This window comes from Poecilia reticulata, linkage group LG6 (genome assembly GCF_000633615.1).
Source record: "Poecilia reticulata strain Guanapo linkage group LG6, Guppy_female_1.0+MT, whole genome shotgun sequence".
Lineage (NCBI taxonomy): Eukaryota > Metazoa > Chordata > Actinopteri > Cyprinodontiformes > Poeciliidae > Poecilia > Poecilia reticulata.
Window position 1 is genome coordinate 6,806,982 of NC_024336.1, and position 13,289 is coordinate 6,820,270.

The 13,289-nt window shown below is 40.8% G+C and overlaps 1 protein-coding gene across 2 annotated transcripts in view; it reads right to left on the reverse strand.

The window, feature by feature from the left end:
- Window positions 1-7,964: 7,964 nt before the first annotated feature.
- Window positions 7,965-13,289, reverse strand: part of LOC103465836 (A disintegrin and metalloproteinase with thrombospondin motifs 20) — a 95,788-nt gene continuing 90,463 nt past the window's right edge. Inside the window, exons 38-39 of one of the 2 annotated variants that reach the window (XM_008411017.2) lie at window positions 12,959-13,063; window positions 7,965-12,718 (exon numbers count right to left, since the gene is read on the reverse strand). In XM_008411017.2, coding sequence (XP_008409239.1) covers window positions 12,629-12,718; window positions 12,959-13,063 — 195 coding nt within the window. In that variant the 3' untranslated portion in view covers window positions 7,965-12,628. The remainder of the gene's footprint in view (window positions 12,719-12,958; window positions 13,064-13,289) is intronic. The other variant, XM_017305348.1, reaches the window with a different exon arrangement.

A 13,289-nucleotide genomic window follows, 5' to 3' on the forward strand; every position in this document is an offset into this window, starting at 1 on the left:
GTGTAACAGAATAATTGTCAAAAGCAAATTACCAGTGGCACACTTGTTGGCACTTTTAAGACTCCATAAAAAAGTAGCTGAATCAGTTTTATAAATTTGRTCTTAACTTTTTTGAAAGATTTTTMAAGGAGTGTCTAAGAACTGACATAAATCGTTAATAGCTGTTTCCCCTTAAATTTAAGTACAATGTGACAAAAAGGCCACTGGCAATTAGTCTGGGACAGGACCTGCATTTATTTGGCCATTGTGCAAGATAAGAGTCATAGGATCTTTAAGTTTTCTTAAAAACCAATAAAKACTTCTAATCCACCATCACATACGTAAACATGTGAATTTTGTTTTAGCTGTGTCCCTGGCATCCTCCCCCCCTCTCCAAACTCTTMCTTTTCCCKCCTGGGGAGCGAATTGGCTCATTACTTGATWCCACTGCCTCTTGCGTATTGGAGCTGTCCTTTTAAAACACAGACATCATGAGAATYGGCGATGGTGGGATTGGAAAATGCTGGAGAACCCGTCCTAATTAAAGCCAAGCACTCATCTATGTCATTTCACGATGGGAAAGTCTTCCGTCCCTGACCACACTCTGCAACAACTGCACCTTAAAAATTGTGAGGATCATAAAAAAAAAGTGCTCTGAACAGAAGCAAAAGCTTACCAAAACACCAGTTTGCAATACATTTTATTCCATTTTAACTTTAATGATATCGCAATTGCGTGGCTGCAAGATCCCCRCTTGTCCTGCAACAGAGCGGCAGACATTTGTCTGTATTTCTCCTGAAAAGGGGGGACTCATGCCGAATGACAGGCAACAACTCTGATTTGTGTTACTTAAGATGATGCCCAAACATTTTTTTTATTTTTATTTTTTTAAATGCACAATCAACCTTATTACAATGATTATGTCTGAGTGAGAAATGTTTCTACTTGTTTCATAACTTCTTCATCAGTAACTGTGATTTCTTAACATCACACTAGATTTGCACATCCTTCCCAGTTATCAGGGTCGGTGACAATGTTCTCTGCTTCTGTGTGTGAGGTGGGAACAAACAAGAGGGTGTTTGTGGATAGTTTGAAGCCATTCTCTTGGCCTGCGGGCCTCACAGTGAAGGATCCCTCCAGCCTTATTTTGCGTGTGGACTCATGCCGGGATAACAGTGTGTCAGTCAATCCCCGCGCAACAATAGCTCAAGATGAGAGAGGTGTAAAGAGTGAGACAGARCGCCAACTGCGCAGCGTCTTGCTTTGACTATGGCGTGCTTATCAAACAAAGCATCAGCCTCTCTGTGTGGCCTCCTTACTGGAAAACTGCTGAAGAAAAAAAAAAGAGGCTGCGATCACAATACGTTTTGACCACAAAATCGTGTTTGCACGTGTTATCTGTTGCTGCCATGGCAACCCACGTGACAAAGATGGGGGGGAAAGACTGGAACAAAAGTAAACGGCAGAGCATTTCAGACTTGTGTTGCGCCGACGAGGCAACATTACGAACCGTCCTGCTCGGCTGCAGGCTTTAAACGAGCTAACAAAAGGTTAACGCTGCGACGCGGCTTTCCAATTAGGAACAAGACAAACTCCGCGTCCTAACGAGTGTTCTGGGCCAATTAATCCGAAGGCGAGTGGCATCCTTATGGCAGCCGACAGACAGTCTGGTCAACGTAGCCTGCCGACGCTTCACTTTGTGCCAAGGAAAATGTGTCACAAGCAGCTGGGCAGAGCATGTCGTACRTGCTCCAGCACCAGATGGAGMGCTAAAACCAGATACTTCCTACTCTGACTAATTGGGTGGCATTTTATGTGCAATACCAGTAAACAGTGCCTTAATTTTTTGTATTATTATTATTATTATTTAATGCTATTGATGGTTATTCATTTATTAAGGTGGCACAAAGAAGGTACAGCAAAATGAATGATTAGATGTTTGATCATGTAGTAATGGAGGCCACCTAGTTAAGACCAAAGACCGATACATATCAAGACCAAACCAAAGCAAAATCCTTTACAAAGCCATTGCTGTAATCATAATAACATAGTTGTTTCTGCAGATGTTTGTAGACAATCTGCCTGTGGTAACTCTTCACCACCTCCAAACTAACTGGTTGGACTTGCATCTTCAGTGCACCATCAYGACATTGGAGGGAGACCAAATTTGTAATGAGAATCTTAACTACATCTGACAAGTTAGTCCCCAATCGAACCGACTCTGTCGGACTATCGGGTATGAAGACAAAGAGTTCTGAAATATGGTCTCGAGACTGAACTTGGTTGGTCTTGAACCTGAATACCAAAAAAAAAAAAACTGTTTGGCTTTCATCACGTTTTTCTGAAAAGGCAGTGAGTCTGAACGGGGCCCTGCTTGAAGAACCAAAAAAAAAAAAAGAGGAAGAAAAGAACATGTTTAATCTCCTTGCCAGAAATTTGTTAACATGCTCACTTCACAAGGCTTATTTAGTGGGGGCCTTGATCCATATCCCACGTGTAATTTTTATTTAATCTATGTCTGTTTGCACGACTCGAAACTCTCCACCAGACATGGTTCCTTTTTTTTCTTCTTCTTCTTCTTCTGTTTTTTTCCAATTATACAGAACATCAGCGGTTGAAATTATGGGTTTGGAGCCATTTCATCTCTCAAGAGGACACATTTGTTACAGTGTAAACACGAACGCTGTTGGATCGGTTTAACTGATGATGCATCTGCAGCTGATTCACGGCTTTGAGCTCAGAAGAGCTATGAAAAAGCTTGTAGCTCATTTTGCTGAGTTATTGATGGATCTTATGCTCTTATCTTGGGGGGGAGGAGGAGCATATTGAGTGTATATCTTTTTTTTTTCTACTTAAAGCTTTTACATCCACATGCAGCCAAGAAACACTTCAAAATGCAGAAAATTATTACTTTTAAACAACTTCTGCTTCGTGTGTTTAGACGTTCAGGGCATAAAAGAGAAAAGCTGCGCAAACTCTTTCAGCTCAGACATGATTTAAAACTAATGAATGCATTTGGATGTAAGGATCCCTGTTGTAAAAAAAAAAAAAAAAAAAAAAAGTTCTTCAGAATAGCAAGTGGAGTGTTTAAAAGCTTGTCATTAGCTGCTTTATAGCTCCACTGAAGTGGCTTTGTCTGTCGTTGAGTGGCCCCCATCAGGAAACGGACTGCTGTGAGTGGCCCCTCTTGCCATGCTAATAGACTCATTGTGCAAATGTGTGGGTGAATCTGTGTGTGAGTGTGTTTGCAGCAAACATACATAATAAAAAAAAAAAAAGAAACACACACAGACTTCTGGTTTTTGTTTTGTTTTTTTTCACCTTTTGACACCTTCCAGATGCAAATTCCAGTACATTTTATTGAGATGTTATATAAATGATCAACACACAGCGGTGTAGTAATGATAGAGTGGAAATAAAATGGAAGATGCTCTAATGTCGCCGCCAGTATTTCAATCTGATACTACTAAATAACGTCAAACTGCTGTCAGAAGTCGCTTTATGGGTTATTAGAGTCCACTTGTGAGTAAATTAGATAGCGTATAAACACAGCTGCTCTGCTCTCAGAGGTTTTTTTGGAGGACTTTAGTGACAAAACAGCATCATCAAGATCAAGAGGACAGGGAGACATTATAAAGAAGTTAGAAGCAGAAGAACAAAAAGAATACTTCAGGCTTTGAACGTCAAATTCATTTCTTTCGGTTTGTTTTTGTTGTTTTCTGTGCACAAATGCACCCAGATAACAGAAGGGCGGCACACAAAAACTGCAATTTTAAATGAATTTCCTGCAAGTCTTAGATTCCAGTGATCATCATGCCAAACTTTTAAGTTGCCAACGGGGGAAACACACATTTGTAATCCGTCTTCAGCCTGAAGGTTTTGAATTTGAAATTTACACCCTGCTGTAAAGTTTGGAAACCTCCTGGTTATTCCACCAGATGTTGGTTTCTGAACTCTTCCTGAGTTCAAACGTTAGTATTGTTGTCTCTAAATGAGTGTGAACTCATCTTTGCGTTGCGTGAGATCTAAAAGCGCTGCATCTTTGTCGTTATTTTGACCATTTCTCCTTTTCTGCATATAAAAGCAAAATTTTTGCTTGGAATTTCGGAGACATGTTGTCATAGAATAAAAGAACAACATTCAATTTACTCAAGCATCCGCCTATAAAAAGTAAAACAAGAGAAACGGATCATTTATCTTATTAAGTGTCCTCTTAATTTTTCCCAGAGCCGTGTATGTATATATAATCTTAATTTGAAGACGTTTGCTTTCATTCATTTATGCATTTGTACGCTCCAGACAAAACTAGGACGGCAGGATTCAAACACGTCGGAATAAATCGGTGGGGACTTAAGAGCAGCACGACGCTTTGCGGCGTGTTGAACACGAGTGAACGCTCGGGCCGAGACAGAATGATTGATAATCACGGCCAAACGTTCCAAATACTCAAGCGTGAAAACATATTTTCGATCTCTGTGGCCTTCCCCACCTCTCTCCCTTGTCGAGAGATGGTATCGCGTTAAGTCGAGGGCTCGCCTGCACGTCCCGCTCGTACGAGAAACCAGAACCTGTCATTTAGTTGGAGAAGACGTTGACGCTGGGAGCAGAAGAGCAGCGGAGGAGTTGATTGATGTGAGCTAAAGCCTGTCAGCGGAGGGTTATGGATCAGCGCAGAACAGCACACAAATGACTTCCAAATGGTCTCGTCTGCTACTGTCAGACCAGATTGATTCTCTGTGTCTCACTTGACTTTCTCTGACAAAAATCACACACGGGGCAACGCTTTTTTTTTATCTGCAAATGAGCTGCAAGTATAACATTTTAAAGAAACATTGATTGAAACTTTCGCAGTGGTTGCAGCTTCAGGTTTTTCCCCGTCTAGAGACTGAATTCTTTGCCCAGTTTTCTTTCCAAAACATTTCAGGGTCAGTCAGATAGAACGGAGAGTCCCTGTGAACAATTCCTATGCGCTGTTCCCGATTGGGAATGCGTTTTTTTTTTTTTTTGGAGGGGTGGGGGGTTCTTCTAATCCACATCATCGTTGCTTTGGCTGTATGTTTAAGCGACAGAAGGTAAATCTTTGTCTCAAGTGTTAAGTTTTCTTCTGAGGTTGTCCCGTGTTTAGCTCTGACTCTGGCCAGCTTCCCTGCTCTGCACAATGCTGCCACCACCGTGTATCACCACAGGGATGATGTGTTCGGGATGATAGGTATTGTTAGTTTTCGTAAATTACACGTAGATAAACTTTTAAACAACTCAGTTTTGGACTCATCTGACCTGAGCGCCTTCTTCAGCAAAGCATTGCATTTGCTTAATTTAATTTAGTTGTTTTTTCTGTTTTTTTTTTACACAAAAAAATTTCGATTGCTTTTTCAGACTCGTTCCATTCTTTAGCTTGCAAATAGAGAAACAGCCTATGTGGGAAAACGGACATTATTTTTTTTTATTTTTTTTTTTAGCTATGCTCACAAGAATCCTTTCATGACCACAAACATCTTTTTCATTCCTGTTGCAAACTTTTTCCAGTGAACACATCCAGGATGTCACAACGTTTTCACCCCTGCTGCACACCTCCCAACGCGCTGAGGAGAAAAAAAAAAAAAAAAGAAAGTATTTGGAATCTGCTTGTTTGGTCTGCCTGCTCAAATCATCATGTGACATTTACTGTACACGCGGTCACCCGAAAGCTATTTTTAAGTGGAACCTGCTGAAACAAAGGGGGACATTATGTAGGTTTAACAGAGCTAGTGTAAAAATATCCCGAAAGCTCAGTCGGTTGAAGTGTTAAGCTGTTAGAAATAATTACCCCCACCTCTTAGTGTTACGGACAGCCCTGCCTGCTGGGTTTGCACACAATAGAGCAGCCAGAGCTCAGAGCTGCGGCTGCGTCTGGCCTTTGCCTCTGTCAGTCTAACTATGCTGACATGGGGCAACATTTTCCAGGCTGCTTAAACAGCCCCAGCGTTTTTTTACAATGGGTTATTTTCTCGAACAAAAACACTGCCACTGGTCATTATGTGCACATTTCCGAAGTGACTCTAGGCAGGTTTTTATGGCGTACTTTGGTGAGACAACTTGAAAATGTAAAACAAATGTAGGGCTTCAGCACCACAATAATGACCATTCAAATGTAGCCTTAAAGAAGCTGGGATGTATTAAAAAAAAAAGAAGAAAAGACGATCAGACATGCTTTGAGTTTTGCGTCGTGATTCAGTTTCGCATTCGTGGATTCCCCCAAAAAAATGCAAGTCCTTTTTTTTTTTTTTTTTTTTTTTTTTTTTAAGTACACCACATGTGCATGAAAGCTACTGGCACGTAAAGTGCACACCCCAGGGCCCTAACCACTCCAGCCCCCTCCTCTTCACACCACCGGGCCAACCTCCGACAGTGCAGCTCCAGAAAGGTGGTCAGCGTCGGGGCCGAGCCTGCAGTGCCCCACACGTCGCACGCAGCTGTTCCAAAATAGATGCTGCGCAGACGTGTAACTTAATACCTAAAAATGACCTCATTCCGTCTCAGCCGGTTAAAGTCAAAGGTGACGTTGCTTCCTCTCAATAGTGCTGGCCTGCGAGGCGAGACAGTGCAGTGCGGTCGATATAATGCCCGGTCAGGCAAAGCGCCAGCAGCTTCTTTACAGCGTCAAACTGCTGATGGTCCAGCAGGCTGCAGGATAGCTGCTACATTATGTTGTTTCAGGGCTTTTGGTGCCAGCGTGCTACATCAGAAGGTGGAGCGGATCCTGTTGAAGGCCAGCTGTTTCAGTGTAGGCTGTGTGTGAAGGAGCGCGTGAGGGCTTGAATGCCGGACGGATGGTAATTGTGCCTGTGTGTGTGTGCGCCATGCAAATGCCTCCGTCTTACTTATCTGTGAAATGATTCCAGAGATGATTGAGAGTTTTGGAAACGTTGGAACAAATGACCGTTTCCAGGAGAGTTCTGAAACCCGCGAAAATAACTTGACTCCAGAGCAGGACTAAGATTTGACCTGCATCACTAATGTTGTTCTTTCAGCACGAGAGGGGAAACTGCTGAGGTGAGCGCAAACTCTACCGCCATCTGCTGGTCACATGAGAACATGGTTTGCGACCAAAAGCCTCCGAAATGTTCAAACGAGTCCAGATTAGACTTTCAAACAGAAACCAACAGTGTTAAGATGATAAAATATAAAGCAGAATACGAGTACAGTGTGGCCGTAATTTTTTTTACTCTGCAAAACAAGTAAGAGAGGGAATAAGAAATATTGTCAGGTGATCAGAGTCCACCGTGCTGTATCAATCAATCAATCAATCAATCAATCAATCAATCAATCAATCAATCAATCAATCAATCAATCAATCAATCAATCAATCAATCAATCAATCCCTGCCACTGTGTTGCCTGTTTTTTGTTGTTGTTTTGCCCTGTTGTACCTTCTGAGTACCTGCAAGTTTGTCTTAAATGTACTTTAAGAGCCCAATATAGGACAGGTGCACCAAATTATATTAAGAGTATAAGAGTAAAGTAAGTCATCAGTCATCATTTTCTCACTTTTCTTTTCAAAAGTCTCAGGAACTATCTGACCTTTTCCTTTCACTTTGCAGTCATTTGCTATTTTTGGTTGGTCTGTCACCGAAAGCCCCCAACAAAATACACTAAAGTGTGGAGCTTAACATGACAAAATAAGATCTATGCAAGGCACTGCAATACATCAACATGTTAACTTATTGAGTTATTGAAAAGAAATTACTGTAAACAAATGTAGCCACTTGTAAAATATTTTTTCTTTTTCCAACAGATGAGTATTTCTAACAAAAATCAGATGTGATTCCTTTTTTTTTACTCTCTCCAAATGTTGATCTAACTTGTTTTGCCTTATTTTTTGCACATAAAGGAACACATAAATTAAACAAAAGCTAAGACAAAAAAAAAATGAATTAAAAACATATTTAATGACAGAGCAACATAACAACCACAAGGTGTCACTGTTAACCCAATGTGTGAGAATATTCATTTTACCTTTGAGGAGTTTTTTTCCACAAGTTATGAGGAGTGTGAATCTTAAACTTACTCATATTTGACTTCTCGTATATTTTTCTCCCATTATTTTTTGCCGCAGATGTTGCATAAGTACAACACCTAATACCCAGCAAGAAGTGAAAACAAAAATACACACACACACACACACATTTATATATATATGCTGATGTTTATACATCAGCATCAGTGGAAATAGTGTTTTTCTTCTTCTGTATATGTTCTCCTGAGAGCAGGTCACAGCTGCAGATCGCACTGGAATGTCTGCGCCGTTACCTTAAAACAGACTGTGCTTCATGGTAAACATCAATCATTAGTGTCTTTTATGAGGACTCTCAGTGCAGTTTTTTGTTTTTCAGTAAAGTCATTAAAGATGCTTGGTTTATACTCGCAACATGAGGTGCCATGGGAAGCTGCTTTTTTGTTTTGTTGGGGGGTTTTTTTAATCGGCGTGTGGGTCAACGAGTCTGAAGTTCTCTTTTCGCAAAAAAAAAACTGCTTTTAACAGCATAGCTGGCAGTTTTTGGAACCCTTGCCTTTTGGTCAGAAATCAAAGCAAGTCTTCAGGAATCCCAGGATCTGTTTTCATTTACTATCAAAGTTATATTGAGGCAATAAGCCGTGGAAAAGTGCCTGGTACGTAAACTGTTTATCTTTTCCTAAAGTACCTGGACCTTTGTTATTAAGTCATTAAGATCCGGCTTTTCTTCCCTGGACAATTTTCCAACGCTTACAGTGGGGCTTACCTCGGCCTTTGATTTGGCATTACAGTCGGATGAGTCACCCGGTAGTAAGGACAACTTCAGAACTCAAGAGCGTATCTAGATTAGAGAGAAACTGCAAAGCAGGGTATTTGCTGTTGCGTTTTATGTGACTCTTAAGTGGAAATAAGTGCTTGAAAGTCAAGTTGTTGAAATTCGGTCCACGGCACTAAGTGGATCCACATGGAGTCACAATGTGGTTTGCAGCAGGACCCGGTGCTGACCAACTGTACTCTTTTTAAACCTGGACTGACGAGACACTGCTGTCGGATCACAAAATGTATCCTATTTTTTTTTTTTTTTTCATGCAATGTTGCGTAGACATTAAAAATGTTGTTGCTGTAGTTTGACATCAGATTCTCAGAGTCAGCCCTGTAATTTGACATCCAATCATCATCGTGGTTTCGTGACACTTTGCTGAAGGCAAACTGTCGTTTCTTGAGTTATTCATCTCTGAATCTGTCTCTTACCTCCCCCTCACACTCTATCTGCCTTGCATTTCTCTGTCGTATAAAACGACTGCTAAATCCACAAAATGATGTTGAAGCATCACCTTTCTTTGCAAGTGGATTTATGTGCCAAAGTGAAAAGTCTGGCATGTATTTGTTTTCAGTCGCTTCGTGGAGAACAATCGCTCTAAAGTCACAGCCAGCACTAAATGGGAATGATTCAGATCAAAGCACATTCATGTATTGGAACATTTTTTTTTTTTTTGCTGAAAAGCATATTTTATTTTTCTGTTTCTTGCTTTAGTATATTGGCACGTACAGTAACTGCATGATTAGTAACCGTACATAGCACCATAATTATGCATGTCTTATGAGCAGCAATCACCCCTCATCATCCACACGTACATTCATACATATTGTTTATATACTTCCATACATACTGTACCATACATGTGATTCTTAAAATCATCTTTGGATAAAGCAGGGCAAGCAAAGTCAACATTTCTCTGTTCAGTACCAATGCCCACTGAATACAACACACAATGTTTACAATTCAAGTATTGAATATTAAAAACACACTCACTTACACACACACATATATATATATATATATAAGTTACAGTGTAATGGTTATTACAAAAAAAACATACAGGATTACATTTCTACAAAGTTAATGGCACATAGTGCATAAAGTATTCTCAAACTTCTGATACAGATCTCATAAAAGAAAAAAAACTGAACGACAGCCAAAGGTTTTCTAGCTGCTCGCCGACTTTTACCATTGTCAGCCGTTCTTTAAATCGGAGGAAGCTGCATTGTCTGAGGAGAGAATAGAGTCTGGATCTGTTTCACAACTTTGGTTAAAAAGCTCAGCATCTGCATGCCAGCGTGTTAAGCTACATGATGGTTGTCACGGTAACAGTTGTGGATTAGGAGATCACGTCGCCCACAGGGAGGAGATGATTTCCCCTGGGATGAGTTTGGCTGGTATATCTAAGAATCCCGCATCGGGATCAGACATATCAAGACATTTCTAACTCTGCCGGTTAAAACAAAAAGAGGCTCCGCCGTAGAAACAGTTACTCCAAATGTCCGTATTTTCCGTTTTTAGATCAGAGGTAATTCCAGTGGTTAAAACGCACAGTACTTTAAGGTTAGTGGTTATGCGATACGTCATTAGAGCACCTTGTTGGCAAAGCAGACAGCGTCTCCTCTGCTGGTAGTAGTCATTGTATCATATTACAAACAACATGTTCAGAGGTCAGTATAGAATAAATACGGTTGAACATAAATATATTACAACACAGCTCAGAGTACAGAGGCTTGCGAGTGAGAGGTAGGGCTGTGAGGACTTGGAGTAGGCCAAACGGAGTGGCTGAGATGTCACACCTGACAGTGTGTCATGTACAGTAAAAAGATGAGAACTTGTGCAATGAAATAACACTCTTCTACACTGAGCTTATACTCTACGAAACGATCTGGGTTTCCTCTCACCGCAGAGGCGTTCACCTGAACGGTTGGCATGTCAGTGTGACTCTCGGTGACATTTAGTAGCGAGGTGTTGAGCGCATTTGTTGGCAACCAAGGTAAAGACGTGAATAAATCATCTTTTCTTACCGGGGCATAATCTTTAGGAGGTTGGAGCATACGGAGAGAAGGACCGTATGCTGAATAAACTCATCAGAGACCAGGGTTCCCTTCTTATGGGTTATCTGCAGGATTTAGAACTGGTGACTGAGACAGAAGAAGAATAAAGTCAGCTTTATGTCTGCTTTAACATTTAATTGAATTATTTAAGCTATTTCCAAGGCGTTGGGTGGAAAAAGGCAAACATCATTAAAGACTCTCCGCCATATTTAACGGGTTTGAGTACTTTTCCACATTCCTTCATAGTTTCACACAAACCATTCGTTTGTCACCATAAAGCAAAATTTGGTTGAATCTAACCAAAAATATTGCTGTGATCAAAAAATACAGTAAGATTCAGAAACGTCCACATGTTGTGAAGACGTGACGATTTTTAAATTTGTCCTGAAATGACAAAATGTTACGGTTTCCTGACAAGAGTTCAAAACAAGTGATTTGAAAGTAGGTGGTGTCCAATCACTGGCGACTCTGTGACTAACACCCAATATAAACATAGACAGATGTAGTTATGGCCAACGATAACCTAAAAATGGATGAACACTGAAAAGGACCTGCACTCAAGTTAAAAGCTGAATTATCAACAAGCCATATCAAAATAAATATGCTAATGTTAGCTTACTGTATCAGCAAAGCTTGAACACTGTAGACGTATCTGTCAAGTCAGGCCCATCTTGAGAGACAGAGGTGAAGTTATGTGTGTTTTAGGTGACTCTCCGTCAGATCAGCATGTGTTGCAGCAGAATGTATGAGCTGTCCTGGAGAAACTTTGATTGTGACCAAGTCTGTGTCCCCGCAAAGAAAAGGAAATCAAATATTAGAGACTGCAGAGTCCGAAATGTTATTAGTGAGGAGGTTAAATGTGACACTGGTTAAATGTAGTGAGTTTGTTTACAGCTGCAACGTTTCCAAGGAAATAGTCGTGCCGCTAATTTTAATCATATTAGCTGGACTGGAACTCTGTTTTGCCTGATTATTGTTCTTAAATCCTAATCTGTTTTTTGTTTTTTTCTTACACATTTTTACCAGCAGTACCAATGACAATAAAGACAGATCACAGACTGTAGCAGGGACACACAGGTAGCATCGCAATCAAAATGTAAAGTTCTTCAAAAAAAATGTTCCCCTAAACTTTGACCTCTGATGTGAGGCGGGTCAGGAGCACCGTCAGTATTTAGTTACTTTGAAAAAGTCTAGAGATTTACCGTCTCAAGTTACATATGGATAATAGTTATGACAGTTTTACATTTTCTCAAAGTGGTAACAGTAAGAGAACCATTCATTTCTTAATATTTTAGTGCATAACGCTCCAGCAAAGTGTTTGCCAGGAGAAACAGAAGTTAAATTCAGAAAAGACTGTTTTAAGATGAAAACATTTAACTTGATAAGAACACCGCCGTTTTCCTTCTGTTTCTAGTTCTTGCATGCTCCTCCCCCCCCCCGCCCCTCGGTGACCAGCAGGTCCCAACTCCCTTGGTAATACAACGACATCGGTAAATACATTTCCAAACCACAAAAAAAGTGCCACAGCAAAATGGCTGGCAAGCAAATAAAGCTGGCTCGTCTTCAGTTTTAAGGAAACGCTTAACGGTGACAGCATGCGGCATTAGTGGACTGTGTTGCATATCCATTAGCTGCCATCTGGAGACCGGAGATGTCACAGCTGACGACGCTGCTCCGTGCTCGCGGCCGACGACTGGATCCAACAAATGACTCTTTTATTGTGTGTTCCTGGCCCACTGTCATGAGACTTGAATTTAGAGATTTGTTTTTGACTCGGCTCTCAGTGAACTTGGAGGAGAAGACCGTGATGAGCGTGGGGAATGCACTTCCCACAGAAACCGCCGCAGCGACCGTAAATTCTCGTTCCGTCCTACGCATGGAAATGAATGAGAGAGCAGAAAGTGGACAAAAGGGCAGCGTTCTGTGCAAAAATGGACAGTTTATAAATAACAGTGGGTTTACCAGCAGACTGAAATAACACGGTGCTTAAAAGAGAAACAAAGCACAATGGAATTTCATTCCCGCACTCAAAAATGTGACTTGGGTAGCAAAAATGACGACAAGGGAGTACTTGAAAAATCAACATCAGATGTCGCATGAAAGCTCTTACCTCAGATCTGTGGACTTTAACCGAAACATAGTTCCCTTGAGATGTCCACTTGGTGTTTGCAGCCACTTTAAGGCCCGTTCCAATCAGGTTGATACTAAATTGGCCCTAAAAAGCAGAGAAGCTGTTTCACGTAAAATAATATCACATGGAGGGAAATGCATGAAAACCATGTGAATGTTTCTGATAAAAAAAATAAAAAAATATCTCACAAATCTATCCTGAGAAAGTACAATGGCAGTTTTTAAATGAGGACTTTCTTTTTTAAAGGAAAATCTACCCAAAGCAACCAGGCACTGATTGCTCCTCCGTGCCACAGCAACAGCTACAATCA